This window comes from Artibeus jamaicensis, unplaced genomic scaffold, assembly GCF_021234435.1.
Source record: "Artibeus jamaicensis isolate MK-2021 breed Jamaican fruit bat unplaced genomic scaffold, CSHL_Jam_final contig_718, whole genome shotgun sequence".
In the NCBI taxonomy this organism is placed as follows: domain Eukaryota; kingdom Metazoa; phylum Chordata; class Mammalia; order Chiroptera; family Phyllostomidae; genus Artibeus; species Artibeus jamaicensis.
In genome coordinates, this window is record NW_026521936.1 from 6,432,764 (window position 1) to 6,449,815 (window position 17,052).

Here is a 17,052-nt window from a genome sequence, read left to right on the forward strand (position 1 = left end):
GCAGGCAGCTCTGTAGCCCACGCTGGCCGTGGGCGCTCCCGTGGGAAGGGGGTGCTTCAGTGATTGTTACTGTGCTACCCAGATTCCAGCGCTCTGCCTTGCCTCCAAAGTCCTAGCTCCAAACTGAGTCAGAAAAGAGGGGAAAGTCATATTGTCCCCCCTCCTTTGGCCCTTCATGGGCCCTGGGCTCCCAGTGGCACCCATGTGCCCTCTCCATTCTGACTCAGGCTTGAACAGCTTCCCCAGCATCTCATTCTGGCCCTAGGGGTGGGCTGCACACCCAGTGCACAGAGGGGCCATGTGGGGAGTTGCTGCCATAGCACAAAGGCTGGCAGCCAGCAGTCAGCTCCCTGGGCAGGGCTGGGAGGAGGCCAGGCAACCCCTCCTCTCTGTCCTGCACCACCTGGTGCTGAAGGGCTCTCGGATCATCGCCTCTGTTCCTGGCCTTCCAGTCCTCAGTATATAGCAAGCTCAGTAACACCCCCTTCCTGATGGGAACTGAGAGGGGACTGGCCCCGCCAGGCACAGCCTGAAACACATACCTTGGTGTGAACAGACTGTTCCACAGAAGCTCCTGAGCTGCCCCAAAACTCTTAAAAAGCAATTTGCTCTCAAGTAGGTTAACTTGTTTAAGGTTTAGGTTTGTCCTCCAGCACTTTTCACATAGGAACGTAAACAAAACACATGCCAGTCCACAGCTGGACTGTTGCAGACCCTAAAGCCGAAGCCCCTACACTCGGTTGTCCCTCTTAATCTCAGCAAGGCACCCAACCTACTGGAGCTCTCTCCACGCCAGAGCCCAAGCTCAGAGCGGGGGTAGCCTCTCAAAGTCAGCTGAAGGACAGCTCATAACCAGCACTGCTCTCTGAGGAGAAGGCCCAAAGAGTGTGACAATCCACTGAGAAAGGGCAAAAGGAACTGCAGGGGGAGTGAAAGGGAGCTGGGGGGGTGGAGCTGCTGGAGGGGAGCAGGGAGGGGGCTGGGGGGGGAGCTGCAGGGGAGCTGTGGGGGGCTGCAGAGGGAGCTCCTGGGGGAGCTGCAGAGGGAGCTGCAGGGGGAGCTATGGGGGAACTGCAGAGAGAGCTGCAGGGGAGCTGTGGGGGGGTTGCAGGGGAGCTGCAGGAGGAGCTATGGGGGAGCAATTGGGGGAGCTGCAGAGAGCTTCAGGGGAGCTGTGGGGGGGCTGCAGAGGGAGCTGCAGGGGGAGCCGTGGGGGGGTGCTGCAGGGGAGCTACTGGGGGAGCTGCAGAGTGAGCTGCAGGGGGAGCTGTGAGGGGCTCCAGAGGGAGCTGCAGGGGAGCTGCAGGGGGAGGTGTAGGGGGCTGCAAAGGGAGCTGCAGGGGGAGCTGTGGGGGGGCTGCAGAGGGAGCTGCAGGGGGCACCGTGAGGGGGCCACAGGGGAGCTACTGGGGGAGCTGCAGAGGGAGCTGCAGGGGAGCTGTGGGGGGTGTTGCAGGTGCCTCCCAGCTTTCCCGCCCCACCTGGACTGTCAAGTTAATCTCTGGCCCTGAAGCCTCCAGTCTCCACACACAAACTGTCTTTATGTACTTAATTGGCCATCTCCAGGGCCTGTGTTTTGAAACTAGGTCTTTGAAGACCCTTCATTATGGTATTGCGATAAAGGCAGCAAGAGCAAGGGTTTAAGGAGAAAAAAGCACAGATAAAAAGAGAAGCAGGAGATGAAAGGAAGGACGGATGACAGAAGGGGGGACAGCTGGGGAAGGACACACAGGGACCCAGACATAGCCTTTGGGTTTCCCCTATCCCAGATTCCCTGAGCCAGCTCACTGAGCAAGAGAAAAAGCACACACCTCTCTTTCAGAGGACCGTATTATCAATTTTTAAATTTCCTCAAACATTGAGCCATGGAAGTGATTTTTGCAGTTACTACTGAGTTAAAACAGAGAACGGAGGGCCCCCTGGGGGTGGATTGAGGGAGACAGGAGGGAGGCACTGGCAGGCCCGGGACTGCACAGGTTGTGGGTGAGCACCGCTGTGCACCAGTGTGAGGACACGGCAGACACAACTGTATTCTGTCGATTCTTCCTTCCTTCTTTCATTTACACTTTTCTGTGGTTGGAAGCACGTGAACATTAAACTGTTGCATGCATCCCTAAGTGACAATGCCCCGTGAAGACACGAGGGTCCATGCTCCGTGGCTCTTCACTGGCAGCAGGTGATCTGCAAACCAGAGGCTAGGGTGAAGCCACGGGCCCAGGAAGCACAGCTTACAAAGCACTGTTAGACCCTCTGTCTCGTATGAGCCTCCCAGCCCTGCAGTTCAAGACTGGGTCTTCCTGACGTGACAGAGGAAGGAGCAGATCCAGGCTAGTGTGGACACAGGGAGGGATATCGAGCCCAGCCCCTCTGCCCGGGAGGACTGTCTGGCTTTCCACTCTACCACATGCCACCGAAGGTCACAGGAACCGAAATGGGCTTGTGGTCCTGGCACCTCATTCTGAGGGGCCACCTGCCCCAGTCCTTGCTCCATAAAGGCTGTGAACCCATCATAGCTACATCCTGCTCATTTTTGTGGAACTTAAATAGTCTGATGCCCAGACCTCACATCCTCGTTTTTGCCAATAGGAGAAGGGGGATTTACGTTTCCTACGGGGGCAAAGGCCTTTCTCCTGCACTGAGGCTCCCACTCAAAGTTCAGCCATCATCTCCCAGACTTAGTGGCCTCATGGAAATTCACCTTTAAGAAACCCAGACACCTGCCCAGGGTCTGAGTTTTCTCCTGTGACTGGTGAGGAGGTCCTGCATTCCGAGCGAGTTCTGACCTCTGGTCAGTGAGATTCTCTTCTGAAAAGCCTTTGTGCAGGGTCAGTCGGGCCTGTTACAGGGTCCCTGCCATAAATGACCCCATTATCCTCAGGAATGGCTCCTCTTTAAAAAATTTAAAGCAGTGGAACACAAGAAATTAGATTTGTGCACAAGAAATCTTTGAAATACCTTATGTGCTTTGTGTAAAGAAATCCTCACCCAGCACAATAAACATGTAACACTAAAAACAACGGAGTCACTGGTCTTTCTCTGTTGTTTTGGGAAAGTGACTTACCCAAGGTGAGAGGAAAAAGTGTGTTTTGCTTTTGAACTGCAAGGTGAAGCCAACACCCTGGGACTCAGCACTTATTCCAATGCGGTGGGCAGGGTGTGGGCGGAGACTCTGACCTGGGGCTGTTCCGGTCCTGTTCACAGGCCCAGAGCCCCGGACGTGTGGAGGCTCCTGAAGGCCTGGCTTGCTGATTCTGGCCCGTAACAACCCCTGGAGGCTGCATGCAGTGCTCGAGCCTCCTCTGTCTGCACCAGCGTCCCTGCACTCTGAGGTTCAATTCCTGACCTCCAGCAGAAGGGGCTTCTTCATGTGGCTTTGCCACTCACATATTGCTCCAGCCAACACCCCAGAACACAACAAAGCCACGAGAAAGTTTAGCGCAGGAGGAGGGCGAGAGAGGAGAGAAGAGGAGGGTAAGCGCCATTTCCAAAAGATGTCCAGAAGCCAATCTGTAATTACCTGCCCACGCACATCCAAAGGCTTTTATTTGGTAATGCAGGTAACTTGCAAGCCTGCAATGTGAATTATCTCAGACAATAAAAGCATGATGGTCTCTATGACCTATATAGCTTTTAGTGAGGAGTAAGACAGAATTACATCCCATGCAGCCCATAAATGGGTTCCCCTGTCCCCAACCTTCCTGCTTCTCTCAGGAACGCAGCGTTTTGTGGCATCTGGGAAGCTTTCAGGTTTGTCTGGATCTCAATTTCACCCTCTGTTGATACTTTCAAGTCTCTGTCATGTCTGAAATGGGGCAAAGACACCCCTGCCCCAGGATGTCTGAGTCCAGCCTAGTCAGCACCTTTGTTTCGTGATAACGTGTTTGTCCTCTGATATCTGGTCCAAGCTTTCAATCATCATACTGTCAGATTTCTTTGGCACATTATCGGATACCACATTTGCAGTGCTTAAACAGTCAGATAAACAGAAAGATGAACTTGTGTTGTTACTGTATTCCTCTGGGCCCATCCTCTTGTGACCAGCTGTCTCAGAGGCTGCGGATGTGGCAGAGTGTATGGTTCTTGGGCACAGAGACCCCCAGCCTACGGAGCTCCCAGCTGGATTCAGGGGCCTCTGTAGTGTGAATGGAGAAGCCACACAGGAAGAAGGGCAGGTGGGCACCTGCTTTTAGACATGGGGGACCCAGGAAAAGGCCAGACTTGGGCAGCAGGCATGGGAGGAGCCGGAGTTCTGGGAGTCCTGAATGTCTTAGAAAATACAAGATCTATACATCTAAGGACATCAAGCTTCCTAGTTGTGCTGCTCTTTAAGAGAAAGTGGTGAAAACTCACTGTGCAAAGTAAGACCCACTCTCTTGGGGTCAGGTCCCCAAAGGGGCAGCTTGGAGCATGGGAAGCTCCTGATGCTGTGGCTCCGAAGACCTGGGGAAAGAAAAGCTCTAAAAACCCTTCACATTTTCTGTCCTACCTACGGGACTATTTTCTCTCCACTTCAGACTCATTAGCAACAGAAGGAGCTGCTAACACTTTGGCTTTCAATAACCTAGAAACCACTTCTCAAAGAAAAGGAGAGTCCCGAGTTCGCAGGAAACCTGCCCCAGAGGCTGAGGAAGGCGGAGAGGAACCCTCTGCTGTGTGGACAATGACTATGGTTCATCTTGCAGTTCAGCAACCCTCAGGCCATGGACGGTGAGCTCCCTTGACCTTTCTGTTTAGAGGCAGAGAGAAAACTTTTGTCTTGGAAAGGGTCTTCTTCTAGTTAAGACCCCTCATTTATCCTTTGATTGCAAAATCCACCAGGAAGAAGGGTCCTTTAGAACCAATAAGGAGATGCTATAAGAATATAGACCCAGAAAGAAGTCCAGTTCAGGGGGATTTTTCTCCAAACAGGAGACAGGAGTCAACGCTGAGTGACACGAAGGCCATCAAGTTGGAGGCACTGTGCACACATGGCACAAGCCTCAGCTGACAAGGGCTCGGCATCCACAATCGCGTGCTCTGGGCTGTGCCGTTGCATTCACGGGAGTTGAGGCCCACGCTGCAGACAGAGCAATCTCCCACCACGACTGCAGGCCACACTCGCGGCATGCACAACTACTTTCTGCAAATTCAGCTATATAAAGTTTTTAATGATTCTAGGCTTATTCAAGCTTTCTATACCTATCTGAGTCACTTTCATTAGTTTATAGTTTATTTACTTTTTCACGTTCCTTAGAACACAGTGTTCACAGTATTCTCTTATGACACTTACACTCAGATTATCCAAGGTGATGCTGCTTTTAACAAAAGGGCAGTAGCAATTGCTTTTCAAGGTCAAATCTGAGTGGTAGGCAGCAGACTGGCTGGCCTGCATCCATCCTGGGCCAATCTTCCAAAGCTGCCAGAGAAGCTCCTGTGGAAACTGGGGGCTGGCATCTGACTGCCAGGCCAGGGCCCAGAGGGAGCAGTGGGTGTGCCCTGGAGTCATCTGGCTAAACCACACCTCTTATTGGACGGCCGCTGCCTGGGTGTGGACGTGGGTGAATGACTGAGTGACTGGCTGCATCTCCACAGCAGGTGCGGGACACAGGCCTGGTTTCATTCTCAGCCACTGGTTAAGTACCAGTGAGAGGAAAATGCATCAGGAGGAAAGTGCTCCAAGCTGTGCACACACCCGTACCTGTCTCGTTGACCCAAGCGTTAGCTCACTTTCCGTGCTCCTCCTGGAAGGAGTCCAACCAGGGCTCCTTCTTCCCTCACACCTGCTCAAGGCTCCGCCCTAATGTGTCAGCAAATACACAGGTAAAGGAATGTGACTGAGGCATAAGGTGGACAAATGCTTGACTTTGGCTGCCACTGGGCCACTAAGTCTGTCAGTAATGCCTCTGGCCCCCTTTCTCACCCATGGTTGCATACACTTCGTGGTGAAAAGCATGAAGTTGGCATAGTTAATGGCAGCTCCTTCACAGAAACGCCCCAGGATGCAGAGCAGCTGGAAGCAGCAGGCGTGGGTGAGAAGGTCTGGGGCCTGAGGCCAGTGGACTGGAGTTGGCTGCTGTTCTGTCCCATCGGCCCCTCATGACCCTCCACTTCCCACCCTTAGCTGCCCCTCAGCCATGCACCTGCATGTATAAACATCCACCTGATAGAATATAAATCCCGTGAAGAACACCTAGCGGCTTTGTGACTGTGCAGACCACAGTGTGCACCTCCTTGTCTCACACCTCATAGCACATGGCCACCTGAAGTTTGGGGTGGGAGTGTGGCTGGACCAGCAAGGAGGAAGGACCCTGATTTGCAGCAGAAGAGGGGTGAGAACGAGTGGGCAGCCTGTGAGCAGAATGACACTCAAGGATGAAGACCCAGGGGAAGCTGAAGCTTGCCCCATGGATCTGGCACCAACAGGCTCCAGCAGAGTGAGCCCAGAACCGGCGCCTGCCCCAGCGTGGTCTGCACGCACCACGGCCGACCCTATTCGTTATCACTAGGGATTTCCTGTTCCATTCTTTTTCAAGGAACCACGACACTGTGGTAGATAGGTTTTTCTCAGTTTGCTTTCTTGATTTTGCTTTTGATGTACAGCTCAATACATCAGGAGGCCCCACCAAGAAGTGAATTCATAGTTGTTTTCACAATGGCAAATTATATGCCAATGAATTTTAATGGCTCATCAAAAGTAAAATGTATTTTTTTTTAATTTAACCCATGAGAGAACAATGTGTCTACCCAGGAACTAAAGCTGCCTGTGGGAGACAACACTGGCAAATGAAGCGAACGTATTTGACCTAGATGGACACACTTACATGGAAGAAGGAAGCTGCACAGTTAAATCCCACCTCCCTTCCTTCTTCATGGAGACAGCTCTCCCGTGGCAGGGAAGCCACTCTGTCCCCAAGACAAGCAACCATGTCCACAGGACGTGGCCAGAATGCAGCCATCACTGTGCCAATGTAGTGACCTGGGTGGCGTGATGGCAGGGGTCCTGAAAACACTCCCTTCCCCAAACTGTCCTGTATCATGTGAACCATGCCCAGAAAACCAGCAGGATTAGAGCCTGTCTTCCCTAAAAGAGTCCCCCCACAGTTCATGGGTGTTGTCCACTCTTGAGCCTCTTGTGACCAGGGTGGAAAGCTAAGAGGTGCAGACAAACAGTGAGGCCACATGCAGGGAGCTGGGCTGAAGAAATCAGAGAACAAGTGCCAGGTCCCACGGCACTGTTGGGTGCTACAGTGTCAGATGGCGGCACACACACGTTTGTACATGTGTGCACCCTGGTGTGTGTATTGGCATGTACATGTGTGCACACACAGTCTGTGTGCACACATCTGTGTGGACATGCATGTGCTTATCGGTATGTGTGTGAGCCTGTGTACATGTGTCAGTCCACGAGTGTTCATTTGCGTGTGTGTGTGTTGTTGGGGTGAAGGCAGTGCAGGCAGGTTCTGAGGGCAGCAGTGCTGGGGCCTCATAAATAGGACTGGTATGAGGTGAACATCAGGACAGGCAGTCCTAAATCTAACCTGTACCCAAATTCCCCAGCTTTAAATGTCCACAGGGCAGGGCATGTGGACACGTCCTGCACATGGGCACGGACCGGCAACAGGAGCCTGGCACGTGGTCACAGGAGGGAGGATGCACAGCAGAGGGCCCAGGGCACCAGGGGAGCACCTGCCTCTTAGGGGAATTTCTGGTGCCCATTAAAAATGCAGAGACCTGGGTCCCCTCGCAGTCCTTGTCAGACCCCTGGGACTGGGGTTTGCTGGGAAGAACAGAGGTGGACACATGTCACTGCACATGTGTCCAACCGTAGAATGTACAAGATGCAAAACTACCCTGACATACACTGTGGACATGAGTGATGTATCAGGAATGACTTGTTAATCACCACACGTGGGACACAGTAATCAATGGAAGAATAAGGAGACCTGCTCAGGGGTGGGGGTGAGGGAGCATATGCACACTCTGCTTCCTGCTCAGCTGTTCTGTAAATCCACAAATGCACTAAAATAAATCTACTAACTAAAAAGCTCACCTGCCTCCATGTTCCACAGCCTCCTTAATGAGCTGTGCCTCCTACGGCTCAGACTGCCATGCACGGGGCCTTTACCACATTGGGGCATTGCCCAGAAAGGAGCGGCTGCTGAAAGCTGGAGTACAGATGGGCAGGTCCTGCTGAAGCTGGACACTGAACCTCAAAGCTCACCAAGCCAGCAGAGGCACCCCTTCCTCTCCCACTGAGGAGGTGGCCCCAGCTGTGCACAATGGACCATGATGCTCAAGAAGCATATCAGCTCTCTAGCCTGTGCCACTTTCTGGCCCCACGGGACATCAGCAGGTCCCTCAGGGGAACCACTGTGCAGACGCTTGGGAGCAAAGAGGGGACGTCCCCCACAGATAACTATGCTCCTTTTAAGAAACCGCTCCTGGCTGGCAACTAGGCTTCCCTGGAGACTGAACACTTGACCCCGGGCCACCCAGTTACCACGTGACTTGACTTGATTATGGAGAATGGGACAAAACAGGACCCTAGAGGAAACACATCATCTCCTCTGTTACTCGCTCTAATCTGCAGCTCTTGCTGGCAGCCACCCTGCCAGCCCACACCTCAGGGCCACTCTCAGCTTCCCTGGCTCCCCAACGAGGGGCCAGCTTCTGCCCCAGGAATGGACACAGGCTCCCGTCCTCCTTGATGACCCGCTCAGATCCCAAGCCCAGGTGCACGAACTGCAGCTGGGGAGGGCCGCTCGGCCAGCTCCCACACTTGCCGCTGGCCACGGCCTGCCACTAATCACACGACTGATCATACACACGGCCCCCTCACGTGTGGGTCCCCATCTGCTGAACCTCCACTCAAAATTTTCCGAGGCCTTCACAAGCCAACATGCTTAGTGGACACAGACACTGCTTTATGAAGCAGCTCAGAGCCCGTGGGGCCTGGGCCCCCCGGGGATGCAGCTCCCAGCCCCTCCCTTCCAGGCCTGCCCCCACCACAGCGGCGGCTTTTATGTCCTGACCACCACACGAGGTTGCTCCAAGAGCTGCGCCTGCACGCCCACCCACACACCGGCCTCTTGTCCAGGCTCTGGGGGCGTGAGGAGCCCCCACTTTACCTCAGAAACATGACAGGTGATACTCGCACTTTGCCCTCAATTTAAAAAGCATATATATGATGTAAATTTTAAATAATAAGTTATGTAGAATAATTTTTAAGTTATTAAAAATTTAAAAATGATCTGAGCAGCCCATAAAGTAAACAGGTAGCAGGAATTTCCTCCAAAATAACTGTATGGCAACACTTGGCACAATAACATAGGTGGAAGTGACTGATTTTCTTCAAGGTTGATCAGCAGTGGGGTCAGATGAGGTCGGTCAAAGTGAGCAGCCCTCATGAGCTCTGGCATGTGTAGGAGCAATTTTTCCCACAAGTCCCCTCATCTGCTGCAGATGAAAATGAAACTACCAAGACATGATCTGCTTGGGGAGGAGAAGTGGCCAGTCTCTCAGAGGAGGAAAACCAGGAGCCCCTTCCTCAACGGCTTTTCTTGGGTTGTAATACACAGGAATACAGGGTAGCAAGGATCAAACAGCAGATAACATTTCAAAGAAATCTGAGGGCTTAGTCTGAGTCAGTGTCTGTCAGGTAAGGGGGTTGCAGAAACTTTGGGAGACATACTCATTTCCTACTTGGACCTTTACCATATGAATGAAAGCACTCTTAGCAAAGCAGGCTTCACAGGACTTTGAGGAACTCTTTCTTATGCCCGATCACTCTGGATCCCCCTCTAGCTGGGCAAGGGGCTGCACCACCTCCCCCATCACAGGTTTTCAGGCTTAAGTGGATTAGAGCCAGGAAGTGCTTCTCCCAGAGGACATGGGGATTCAGGCTATGTCAGAATAGCTGGCGGGGGCGGGGGGTGAGGGTCCATCACTCCCTCTTTGTTGCAGTCCCCCGAGTTCTTCCATGATGGCCTCCCTGATCGTGTCTGGCTTAGGTTGCCCCCCCTCTCAGGGGTCTTACTCGTCATAGACTAACGACCAAGCATTGGGAGCTGGAGGATGAAGCAGAAGCAGCGTTTGCTACCGGAGACAAGCTTTGTCTCCTTAGTGGCTGCTCGCATTCCGGAGGTTGCTCACTCAGCCTTCGCCATGGGGGGCAGTCTCAACTCCGGAAACCAGGCAGAGCTGTTCCCGACAGGCACGCCTACACACCCTCCGAACCGCTGCCAGAGCAGCTGTGGTTCTTCCCGTGCACATGGCAACCACCTTACCACTCCCACCCTGAAGGGAGCACCTGCCTCGTGACCTTCGTGACCAAGACCACCTGTGCCCAGCCCTCCGCTCTCCATTGCCACCCTGGCTCACTTCGTCCCTTTCTACTTCCTCGCTGCCTAAGAGGCCCTCAGAGTTTGAGAAGTAAAGTGTTTGCTGAGCACCCAGTGGGACAGCAGTCCCCGAACTCTCCGCTCAGGCTGCTGGCTACTCTGGCTTACCTGTGCGGGACAGCTTCTGCAAGGTGGTTGTCAGGTGCTGCAGGACCCCCGGCGACACCTCATAGCGGTAGGTGTCTGTCACTGGAACCTTCTGGCACCTTCCAAACACTCCATCTGAGGGAGAAGGGAGGCAGAGAGAGAAAGTCAAGTTTCATTTTCAAAGAGGAGGCAGAGATGCTGTCCGTGCACCGTGCTGAGGCTTTGGAAATGGCGTCATAAAGTCACTAAAGGACTATGAGAATTCAAGAGGCTGGGAGAGCTGTGGTTTTATTTAAATAACAAGCAGAGTGCATGGGAAACAAAGGCAAAGCTGGAGAGAAGAGACTCAGGAACCCAGTGCCAGTTGGATTTTTATTCCACATTCTCATCCCTTTCTCCTCTGCCTCTCCCCACCCCTCTCTTTTTGTAATTTCCAGGCCGTGACTTTCACATTTTTGACAAAAAAGTCAGTAACACTCAGGGCCAGTTTCCCAGATGAGACACAAAACACCAGGAAGTATAATATTAATTTGCAGAAGCCACGAGGAACGCCTTCCATGCGGGCACCATGTGAGAGGCACTAGCACGAGGGTGGCCAGACACGCCAGGCGGGGGTGGGGTGGGGTGCAAGGGGGATTTCAAAGAACTCGGCGAAGGAGAGGTGCTGTGGGTGCAGGGAGCACAAATGGGACAATCCCTGCAGCTCCCTCCCTGTCTGAAGTGACAGGCCCTGCTCATCAGTGTTCATCCAAACCACACCTTCCAATCAATTCAGACCCCAGCGAGTCTTTATTCTCGAATTGCTCACTTTGAGACAAGCTTCCTGTGGGGGCTCAAAGATTCAAATGACCGCCTTTCCTGCACACAAAAGACCGATTCAGGGCCCCGTGCGGGACACACAGTGCGGCCATCTGCAGTTTCAGGCTGGTCGGAGGGAAACACGTCTTTCATTGTTCACAACAGTTTCGTTGCCCCGAGTGTAGCTGAAGAAAGCCATTCAAATGCAACAAGTTTAATTAGCAGAAGCACATGTGCCCAGTGCCAGGCTGACTGGGTAATTGCTGGTCTGATCTTACCCATGTGCTTAGATGGACAGTGCCATGTGATTAGCAGAAAATCATCTTACGTGTTGCAAGCACTCCGCAGATTTCCGAGGGACTTTGCAAAAGCCAGAGACTCAGCCAGCTGCTGGGAGCAAGCCACAGTGACCACGAGGAGCCCACTTCCGCCACATCTCTGCCATGCTGGGCTTGCAGGCACTGCCCGGCCCAAGTGCCTCACCAAAATTCATGCATCTGCTGCCTACACCCAGAGTTATTCAGTAACAGCTCCCTTAGAGAGAGGGTCTCATCCCCACGGCCACCACCTGGTAAGACGAACAGTCTGCAGCGAGAACATAGACAATAAGTGTCCCTGTTCTTTGATTTGGTTTCATGCCAAGAAATCTGTGCCTGTAGGTGGTGTGGGTAGGAGGGCAAGGACAGGGTGGGGGGCAGGAGGGGGCAAAGGGGAGAAAATGAAGGCTTTAGAATGTACCTGAAACTTCCATCTTTTCATTTACTAGTGTACACATTTTATTTTTTCTTTTTTATTGGATTTTTGGGGTGACGTTGGTTAATAAGATTATATAGATTTCAGGTGTGCAATTCTATAACACATCATCTGCATATTGGACTGTGTGTTCACCACCCCCTTACCCTTTCACTTGCCCCACCCCCCTCCCTCTGGTGATCACCACACTGCTCTCAGGGTCTAGGAGATTTGTTTGTTTGCTTTGCTTTTCAGATGGGAATACCTTGGATGCAGAATTGTAGTGTATGAACTGGAAGGAGCATTAATGGCCCAACCCCACATGTTACACATGAGGAAACCAAGGCTGGAGTGTGGGGGCCGTGGAGGGGTCACCAGCTGAGCAGAAAAAAGAGAAATCAGGCTCCCGGGCTCCCCCAGCCCGATCTCCATGGCACTCACACTGTTAAAGACACACCTGAGAATCACGTCCCTCAGGAAACACACCGAATCACTCAGGTTCTAAGAGAGAGAGGGCCAAAGACATTTCCTGACTGTTTTGAAATGTCCTGAGTAAATTATTTCCCTTCTGAGGTAGAATGCCATCATTCTTTAAATTTGGTCTGTGGTGTACAATGTTATAAGTATAGTCTCAGAAAAGTGTTGACGGTTGTTTGTATTGTTTGTATGTATATGTATATAGGTAGTTGTGTGTGTACATGTATAGCTGTGTACATGTGTCTACCCATGTGTGTATATATGTCCATGTACAGCCGTGTGCACACGGGTGTGACTACATGTGTGTTTACAATATATACACATATTATGTTCATCTGTGCATGTGTAGGTACCTATGGGTTTGTACTTGTGGGTATATATGTATTTGCATATGCATGTGTCTACGTGAACGTCTGTACACACATGCTTACATGCTATGTGCACATGCTTATGTATGCACACTACACACTCACATGTGTTGTTTATATCATGTGTGCCTGTCTATGTGTGCGTTCGTGGATGCATATGCACATGTCTATGTGCTGTGTGACCAGCAGGTCAGACCACCAGGCAGACCCAGGGCTGAACCAGTCAGTCTTGGTCCCCCCTCCCCGAGAACTGTTTTTGCTGAGTTCCCCTGGGATGTGCCTCCGGCTCACGTGAAAGGCTGCTGCTGAGGGGCGTCCATCTGACGGTGCCACCACACATCTTTCATGAGGATCCAGAGGAGGAACCCCTGGGCCAGGACCCCTCGCCTGCCACCCACAGGTCACGGGCAGTTCACATCAGGTCACAAGACCTCTCTTACTTATGTGGCCTCTGGTAGCTCTAGTTGTGTTCCCTATGGTGACATGATCATTTCTCTGCACTCAGGACATTTCATCCCCTTCTTTTTCTAATGCCTTTTTTATATTTCTTCATTATCTCTTTGGAAAGAGATAACGGGACTGAGGAATCAATAAATATAATGTAATCACCTCGCTCAGATTTTCCAAGCAGGGTAATTAGCTTAGGGCACTATTAGGGACATTGCAATGCTCCTACCTGTTCAATCGCTTGTGTAAATAGTTTCTTCATGGAAATAACATGTGTGTGTAACTATTCCCTGGAAACCCCAAGATCAATGTTCCTGATTTTGGAGAAAGAAGAGAGAGGCAGACAAGGTGCCACAATGACCAAATCTTCACAAGGGAGGGTGCAGCAAAGGTGGGCTTGGAGTTATTATGGGGCAGGAGAACGCCATGAATCGTCCATGTGCAGATTCTTCATGGGGGTAAGGGCAGGAGCGTTCAGGGGGCCTGGGCCCGGATCAGCCCAGCTGCTCCCCGCACCCCTGGAAGCGATGGCCTGCAACGTGCAGTCAGGGCCTCAAAACACCACACACAGTGGGCACCACATATACTCGCTAGCCCAGTGAGGTGGCCAGTGACCCCAGGACGGAAGGACCACAGTGGTCGGTCTGCCACAGCTCCAGCTGTGCCTGGGAAAGGTGGGGGTAATCAAAGGTGTCAGCCTGGGGCCCCGGCTCCCTGTGTGCCTTCAGGAGCCCAGCCCCACCCCTGGCCCAAGGGCTGCACCTGTTCAGCTAAGCACCCATTAGCTCGAAATCACACTGTCCAAACTAGTCCTTCATCCACCCCTCACTGCATGGAAGTCAGGCCTCAGGCAGTGGCAAAGATGAAGCATCAACAGTGACCCCTGGTGGCAGTCTCCCTGCAGAGCTAGACCCTCATCAGGACAGAACAGGCCAGCTGTGTCCAGCTCAGGACAATGATGCTCTAGCTGCCAGACACGTCACAGACCCACCAGGTGTGCCCAGTGCCAGCTCCAGGGAGGAGATGAAGGCGCTGTTTCCTAGTGAGGCGGGGGTAAGACGCATGCACTCACACGTGTGCACACTTGCACAAGCACACTCAACACTGGGAAAAGCATCATGCAGCCTCCCAGATTGTCCCCATGGTGCCATCTGTCCTATGAGTTTTGCAAGCATCTCCCACAGGTACCACAGACACCCTGATGAGCCCTCATCCTTGGACTGAGTGGACCAGACTTGGCCCTCTGACCCCTGGGAGATGAAGATGCACCTGCCGGGAGGGGGTGAAGGGGACAGTTCCCTTCACAGCAGTGCTCAGGGCACAGGCTCAGCACAACAGGGTCATGGGCACTTGGACCCCCTTCCCAAGCCCTGCAGACAGCTGTCACTGTGGAGGAAGTGCCTTGTGCACAGGATGCACCGAGACGCCCTGACACAGAGGGCTGTCCGCACCAAGTCTGAGACTGTTATCAGCCCCTCAGGACTGCAGGTGCCTGAGGCTGTCCAACTGAACCCAGAGGTCCAAGACCCTGTCTGCGGCCTCCACAGCAGGCCAAGGGACCCCTACGCCACCTGCAGGCTCCACAACAGGCAGAGGGAGCCCTCCTGCCCCCCTCCAGCATCACTCAGCTGCTGGCCACCCAGCCCCTCCTCCAGCATGACGGGGGTGGGGGAGGCCCAAGAGGCAGGTCTGCAGACCCCATCAGAACCAGCTCCCAGGATTCACATGTCCCATTAAAAAAGGCCCAAACTGCACTTCTGGGCACTGCTGTGGGCATCACACCTCGATGGGAAAATGGGTCTCAGAAGCCTGCTGGCAAGGAGCACAGGCAGCCCTCATAGCCAGGGCAGAGCGGGCAGCAGCCTCACCCAATCCTGTGCCCCGTGGCTGCCCAGCAGGGGCTCATTCTCAGGCAGACATGGCCCGCACAGCCCCTTCTCAAGAATGGCTCCACCAAACAGGGCAAAATCTGTGCCCTAAAGCTGCGGTCAGCAGTGGTCTGAACTCAGGCAGGTGGGAGAGCAGCCACCCCAAGGACCTTGCTCCCCCTGGCCACTGCCTGAGCAGTGTTTTGCAAAATGTCTGGGTGGACATTAGAACAGCTCCTTCACCTCCTTCTCATGACTGAAACCGAAGCCAGCTGAGGTCTGCGGCACAGCCGCTCACCTCCGCTGCATTTAAACGCCTATTGGCTTCTGACCCCTGGAGACGAGGTCTGGCAGCTCAAGTGTCTGCAGCGCCCAGAGCCCTGCAGGTGGGCGGCGGGGGCAGCCAGCATTGGCAATCCTGAGCACAGGGTTGATTGGCAACAACGAATCACACCTGAGCCTCCCAGTGCTTAGCCCTTCCTGCAAAGAAAATTCGCCTCTTGATATTATCAACCGTGGCTTTCAATCCCTTGAATCTAAGTGTTTTAGGCGCAAGCAGTAATAGATTTTCAAATGGTGACATTAACCTCTCTGAACTGCTGTTCTCCATCTTGGGCAGGGCGGTTCTGCCCATCTTGCTTCTCTGTCCTGAAATGGACGAACCCCTGGACACTCGCTCTGCAGCAGCCCAGAGTCTGAGGACAGCAGGCCAGCAGGTCATGCCCTGTGACCTTTAGAAGACTCTGGATTTTCACAGAGAGCTGAAGAGAACACAAGCATGTATTCCATTCAGGCCCTTCCATTTTATACGAGAAACCGGAGGTCCCAAGGGCCTGAGAGGCATGCCCCCAGCTGGGCCCCCCCCCGCCCCCACCATGCTGCCTGCAGCTGCTGCCCTGGCTCCTGGCCATGTTATGATGCTCTAGCACCCTTGGTTTTCCTTCAATAGAAAACAACAAAATAAAACATAAGGTTGGAGTTGAGAGAAAATACATCGCTTTGGGCATAAACAGTCCTAATGAGACACTGGTTGGACTTCATTCACTTTGCTTAGAACGATTTTGAAACCATAGCTCCTCGGTGACCTCACGTAGGAAAGACTGCATTCGCCACACACCTCCAAGTTCTACTGAAGGGCGGTGAGAAAACACCACTAAATGGGCCCCAAAATACCAGGTGCTGGCCCCAGCTTCTCCACCAGCCTGCTGTGTAGTCTGGAGCAAGTCACTTCCCTCCTCTGTGCCTGGGTTCCCTAAACCACAGCAGTATAACTGTTGGTAAAAGTTACCAACTTCTCTGAGCTGCGATGATTGCCCACCTTCCTGGACCACAGCTGCAGATGTGGGGCTGGGGGCCAGCAGCTCCCTTGGCAGGGAACCTGCAGGTGCAGAGGCTTCTCCTAGAACCAGAGTGAGTCCCTAAAGTTCTGCAGAGCTGCTGGGTGCACTGAAAACCCAGTGTCCACCCCCCCCCAGTGCCACAAGACTGCTGGTCCTCACCAGTGGCCAGCATGAAAGGTAGACCAGAGACTGCAAGGCAGCAGGGAGAGCCGAGCATGTGGTCACATGAGAAGAAGGGAGAGAAGTGGGCTCACAGGGATTTGCCAGATTCAGAAAGGCTGGCTGCGGCCCTGCTGCCTCTCTGTCCACCTGCTGCATGGCAGGCTGGGGCCACAGCAATCAAGTCCTGAGTCCAATCTTACTTTTTACTACAAGGGAATTTTTTTTCACTGTTTCACACAGATACAAACCAATGCAAATGGCCTCTTGGCTCTGTCTTTGCTACTTTTAAATAAATTATAAAAATCCTCACTGTTGGAATGTAAGACATTTAACATGAAAGACGGTCACTTTTGAGCATCAGGACCAATAAAGCTGGTTTTTGCTGTTGATCAAA

At 52.9% G+C, this 17,052-nt stretch overlaps 1 protein-coding gene across 1 annotated transcript in view; it reads right to left on the reverse strand.

Annotated features, from left to right (window-relative positions):
* PTPRN2 (protein tyrosine phosphatase receptor type N2) overlaps positions 1-17,052 on the reverse strand; it is a 383,390-nt gene that overhangs the window by 261,603 nt on the left and 104,735 nt on the right. Inside the window, exon 3 of the mRNA XM_037131929.2 lies at positions 10,488-10,601. Coding sequence (XP_036987824.2) covers positions 10,488-10,601 — 114 coding nt within the window. The remainder of the gene's footprint in view (positions 1-10,487; positions 10,602-17,052) is intronic.